Raw genomic sequence first — 2,189 nt, 5'->3', positions numbered from 1 at the left:
AGTTCTATGTACATTAATATTTTCATGGCTCTCTGAGTGTCATTACAAAAACATACAGATATGAAAAGAATGTATAGGCATATTATAGCATTCATTATTGGTCGTTATTGCTCGGCTATTTCAAGCCATTATAACCCAATTAGGCTGCAATTTATAGCAACGTTAAGTACCAAGTAAGTAGATGTGTGAAGTTGTTTACAAACGTTTACATATAGCGACGTGTTTGAAACGAGTGCGAACGATTTTACCTCGTAGGACTATGCCGTAATATTTGAAAATAATACGGACATTACGGTTATATTTATGGAAGAGAAATTGAGTTACTTGATGATAATATGAGTATGAAATAAAATCGAGATGATTCGTAGGCTTTTTAATGAATATGTCTCTATTTAGTATTTCTATGAAGATTGCCCTAGGCGGCACGCATTCCTCAAGCACACCACATCGCAGATCGGTTCTCATACTTTACGGCTCATTAAATAAGCAACATCATTATCAACAGAATTTCACCATTTAATTTACAAATTTGAACTGAAAAGGTTCAGATGGTGTGTATGTGTGTGTGTGTGTGGCGTGTGTGTGTGTGTGTGCAGTTGGGGTGAGGAAAGGGGTCACAAAATGGGCTTTATCATCTTTATCCCCGGAAATTGTATCAACGTGTATGTTTTTTCATGTCTGTTAAAAAAGCATAGTAAGTTGGCCTAATTTTTTATTTTGTTTTAGAACTCTGAAAATATTAGTTTATCAACACCTGTGTCATCGAGGACCACACTCCATGATGGTGTTGATGCAAACAATTATGGAAATGTCCAGTAATACCCTAACGAAAACCACTACCAAACGAAAAACTCTGAATGCTTACCTCACAAGCATCCATTGCCTGGTTCAATCGCACCAGTTTCCTGTAAGGTACAGCCAAGTCCAGTAGTGTCCACATTTGTATTTTGTGACTCCAGTTCTGGCCATACCGCCTGACCAGCTCGTGTGCCTGAACGTAATAGCTTAACGACTGTTCATAATCTTTCAGGCAGGCAAATATATCGCCAAAAACACTGTACACATTGCATTCCAATGTTTTCTCCTCGGATTTTTTAGCAAGCTCGAGGGCCAATTTAGCGTTGCTTACCGACGATTGGAAGTCCCCAAAACCCAGATACGAAGCCGCTAGGCAGAGATGCGTTTGCGCTTTTATGGAAACTTTTCCTTCTTTCTGGGTTACGGTTATTGATAAACTATGCCGGGCGTATGAAATCGCTTTATGATACTCACAAAGACATTCATTGCTACGAGCTAAGTTGAGGTAGGCCTCCGCTTTCATTTCAGAAACGTCTAATTTATCGGCAATGTCAAACTGTTGGATCGCACACTTAAGCATCTCACGATAATTTCCACATTCAAAAAACGCACACACCAGGTAACCGAGTACAGTAAATTGACCATTGCTGTTGTTCCGTACTTTTGAGAGCACACTTTTCCATTTTCGTATCGCGCCTTCGTAGTTCCCTGCTTTGTATTTTCTGAGACCATCCTCAAGTTGAACCCTTGCCACACTCTGCCCCATCTTTCCTTTGCCTAGTTGTTTCACTGAATCATCTACAGTTGTAATTAATGTGCCTATATAACGAAGTCTTAAAAAAAATACATACGCAATTTGTAAGTGTCAATACGGAAATAAAACTTTTCTCTCAAGGGTATACTATGCTTACGGACGCATCATAAAAACACCGAAGCATTCATGCGTTCGAATACTGTCAGGACGACAGCTTGCCTGCAACCTCCGCTTGGTTTGCGCTCAATTCTGCTACGATAAATATAAAATTATGACTAAGCGAGTCTGGATTTTGGTATTTTGAATCGCACTGACGAACAATAAGTTTATCCTGAATGGGACACCAGTAATCAGCTGCAGGCTTATTGGAACCTTGCCTTCCGCAATCGCGATACTTTTAAAACAGTTCATTGCTTTTGCTTTGCGATCGCCTAAGCTCAATAAAGCTGGCTACTCATTGGTTCATTGCGTTTCGTTTCAATGAATTGCTTGTGGAACTCATCATATCACACTTCGCGTTTTACAGAGGGCACCGTAACGAATAACACTATACATAGCACATGATAGGATTGGCCTATTTCAACGGTGTTTATAATACAATGATAAAAAAAAAAACAACACAATTGGCAATTTATAA

At 39.2% G+C, this 2,189-nt stretch overlaps 1 protein-coding gene across 1 annotated transcript in view; it reads right to left on the bottom strand.

Annotated features, from left to right (window-relative positions):
* The window catches only part of LOC117109566 (43 kDa receptor-associated protein of the synapse-like), a 15,029-nt gene extending 13,053 nt beyond the window's left edge, over positions 1–1,976 (bottom strand). Inside the window, exon 1 of the mRNA XM_033251934.1 lies at positions 866–1,976. Coding sequence (XP_033107825.1) covers positions 866–1,564 — 699 coding nt within the window. The 5' untranslated portion in view covers positions 1,565–1,976. The remainder of the gene's footprint in view (positions 1–865) is intronic.
* Between the last annotated feature and the right edge of the window lie 213 nt (positions 1,977–2,189).

Source organism: Anneissia japonica, unplaced genomic scaffold, assembly GCF_011630105.1.
Source record: "Anneissia japonica isolate Jap-2015-1 unplaced genomic scaffold, ASM1163010v1 scaffold287829_len2072220_cov186, whole genome shotgun sequence".
NCBI lineage: Eukaryota > Metazoa > Echinodermata > Crinoidea > Comatulida > Comatulidae > Anneissia > Anneissia japonica.
This window is presented reverse-complemented; position numbering and strand designations above follow the sequence as displayed.